The 3,244-nt window shown below is 42.0% G+C and overlaps 2 protein-coding genes across 3 annotated transcripts in view; both read right to left on the bottom strand.

Moving 5' to 3' along the window:
- LOC103593283 (zinc finger protein 426-like) overlaps positions 1-3,244 on the bottom strand; it is a 23,822-nt gene that overhangs the window by 4,040 nt on the left and 16,538 nt on the right. Inside the window, 2 exon segments of the mRNA XM_008576240.1 lie at positions 1,227-1,353; positions 1,976-2,061. Of these exon segments, the coding sequence (XP_008574462.1) occupies positions 1,227-1,353; positions 1,976-2,061 (213 nt within the window).
- Positions 108-629, bottom strand: LOC103593272 (protein tyrosine phosphatase type IVA 1-like). Of its 2 annotated transcripts, XM_008576228.1 has the most exons (2): positions 294-629; positions 108-221 (listed from the first exon to the last, which is right to left on the bottom strand). In XM_008576228.1, exons 1-2 carry the CDS (start codon positions 627-629, stop codon positions 108-110), a joined length of 450 nt encoding a protein of 149 aa, XP_008574450.1. The 2 variants fall into 2 exon arrangements, with proteins under 2 accessions (XP_008574450.1, XP_008574449.1); XM_008576227.1 differs by having other exon boundaries at positions 108-629.

The following is a 3,244-nucleotide window of genomic DNA, read 5'->3' as shown; positions in this document are numbered from 1 at the left end:
TGAAATCAATTTAGGAAGTTTCAGCTTATAAACAGTGCTTGCTACAGGCGTGTTTAGGTCCTGTCTCAAGTTCCACTTCCAAGGAAATAGCATCAAGCACCCCAGTTTTATTGAATGCAACAGTTATTTCTATGACCATTGGAGTCTTTGAAGCGCAGCCGCATTTTAGGATGATACTTCTCCAAATACAAAAGTTGCTTGCTGTTAAAAGCTCCACACCGCTTTTGTCTTATGAATTCTACTGCATCTTCATATTTCATTCCACCTTCAATTAATGCCAGGGCGACCAGCACTGGAGCTCTCCCAAGGCCTGCAACAGAATGAACAGCAATGCAACCACCAGGTTCCTCACGAAACTTAATTTTTACAAGACTTAACCAGTCCTCAACAATCTGGTTGGAAGGTGGTACGCCATCACCAAAGGGCCAATCGAGAACATGGATTCCTTCTTTCTCCACTAGAGTAGCATCATAAGTTGCTTCACATACTCTTACTATTGTGGTAACTCCACACTTCTTAAGTTCCTCTATGAATTTGTTTAAGGTTGCATTGGTTGGACTGTGTGCAATAAGAAATCTCATATTCTTGTATGTGACTTCCACGGGAGCTGGGTGCTTCATTCGATCCATGTTAGTTTAGTTAAAAAACATTCAATAGGGTTATAAAGTAATTTAAAAATTGAATTCAGAAATGATGCAAAGAAACTGAAGTTTCCTTCGATATACTCCACTTGAAATTCTCAGCGCTTTGAGTAGGAAGTGGGGAGTAATGGTACATAAAATTAGTCTCCTAGCAAATCTTCAATCCAGAAATACCAAAGCAACAAAAAGGAAGTGCACTGAGGTTTTACCCAATCCAGGTCAGAAGTCCTGTAAAATGCTTTGTGGAATTCAATTCAACACTTCTGAGTCCGGATTAACCACTCTTATGAGGGCTTCCTGGTAGAGGAGAAATGAGTTTCCACAGTTCACGTGTTTGCACGAGAGATCCTGCCGTGCCTGGCAGTAATCTCCACTGCCATCCAGAAACGCTGTAAACGTGGGTCCAGGAACACCACAGAAAGCGCTATGTTTCCTTTAAAAAAAAAAAACACCTATTTAGGGAAGGGAACTATGTCTCTGATATTTCCCATCGTATTCAGATGGTTGACATCACTGATTCTGCAACACAGTAAGTACATAATGTATCTGTTCCATAAAAGGCTAAAAGGAGTGATCTAGTCTTACCTACTGTGGCCAGGTTCTGGTAGTTCTCCAGCATCACATCACTGTATAGGTTTCTCTGAGTTGTGTCCAGTAAAGTCCACTCTTCCTGAGTGAAGTCCACAGCTACATCCTCAAAGGTCACTGAATCCTAAACCATTGCACATATGCTGACTTGAGCCAAGTAACATCTCCACCAATGTACATGGTAGAATGAGGAAGGAGGACCCAATACCTATTCAGGGTTCCAAGGTTTCCATTACCTACCCCAGGGTTCAGTGGCCCTAGAAACTCCCCTATCTAAACTCACTCACTGTTAATCTCCTCCAGTCACATGGCTTTAATGGCACTTGTTGATTATGAATTTATCTTGGCACATTCCAGAGGAAGAGATCTCATCTTGTTTCCCTCTATTTGAACACATTGCTCAGCACATTCCAGACACATGATCAATGATGATGAACAAATAAATTCTCTGAGCACAAAATACTTTCATCTACCTCCTTCAGAGAACCCAGCAAAATCAGAACCATGCAGTTGGCACCATGAGGGTCAAGATTAATTAGTAATTACTGAAATGCTGAAATGATTTTCAAGTTAACACTTCACCTCTACAAGAGGCTCCATTCCCTGGGAAAATTCAACTGAGGACTCAGTCTTTGAGTGAGGCTTTATTTGCTTTAAGAAGCTCTGAAGACAAGTCTGTCTCAAAGGAAATATGTCTACATGGTGGATGCAAGTGTGTCATTTTGTACAAGTATATACTTTTTTACCTGATAACAATTTGAGAGGCAGTCAGCCACCATCATCTCTGCCTGTATCTTTTCTTCCTGAAGGTAGACTGGGTCCCTAGAAAGACCTAGTGGAAAAGAAATAAGGCATGATAACCCAGATAACTGACCATAATTCCCAGTCACGTGCCTACAAGTCATTCCATCCTAATATGAAATTCCCATAAAACCCAGTACACTTAAGAAAACACATACACATGCACGATACTGCCATACAATGCCAGAGCACTCCTGTCTCACCTATAGCCAGAAAAGGGGATTGTGAACCATGATGCCCACTGGTAAAAATAGTTTCACTTTACAGCAAAGGAAACATAGGTCCTGAGCAATGTGACTTTATCATGGTGATAAAACTCATGGAGGAGATTATGCAGCACCTGTTCCCAAAGCACACATACCAGGGAGTTGACTTACAGACCAGCACTCTCTGGCACAATTCAGCACCTCCTAAGTGAACCAGCAGCATGACTATTCAGACCCAGAACAGTGGACTCTATATTGTTTAGGGTGAAAGGGTGAAACTTACCACAGCTTCTCTGAAAGAGTATGAACAGCACTTACCATGGGAAAAATCAATAGCTGCCATCCTTGAGGTGAAAATGTGCCTGAACACTCTTTTTTTTGTCTTTTTTGTGACCAGTAAGGGGATCGCAACCCGTGGCTTGGTGTCGTCCGCACCGCACTCAGCCAGTGAGCGCACCGGCCATCCCTATATAGGATCCGAACCCGCAGCGGGAACACTGCTGCGCATACAAGCGCCTCACTCTCCCGAGTGCGCCACGGGGCCGGCCCTGAACACTCCTTTCATTGATGCCAACATCACTTTAGGGCAGCTTATGAATCTAAGTGGATAGTGACAATCTCCATTCTTCCTTATACAGGTTTACTGGGATTCAACAAGTATTACTTAATCATCACTCATAAAACACCATACAACAGTGCTCTCTCTGCAGATAACATACATGAAGGCCACTAAAAACGGTATACTTTGCAACAAGAGAATTGGTAACATTGAGTGCCATTTCTGAGACTGCTATGTGTCAGAAGTTGCACTAGATGCCTTATGTACATGAGCTTACTTACTTATCATAACCACCTCTCACAGTACTATCATTACCCCTGTTTAATACTGAAAAAACCTACATTCAGACAACATTAGGAATGCGTCAGTATCATCCAGTTGAGAAGTGGTGAGCCAGGACTTGGATACAGGTATGGTTTTTGTAAAAAAAAAAAAAAAAAAAAAAAAAA

The sequence above is a fragment of the Galeopterus variegatus genome, unplaced genomic scaffold (assembly GCF_000696425.1).
Source record: "Galeopterus variegatus unplaced genomic scaffold, G_variegatus-3.0.2 Scaffold1313, whole genome shotgun sequence".
NCBI classification, from domain to species: domain Eukaryota; kingdom Metazoa; phylum Chordata; class Mammalia; order Dermoptera; family Cynocephalidae; genus Galeopterus; species Galeopterus variegatus.
This window is presented reverse-complemented; position numbering and strand designations above follow the sequence as displayed.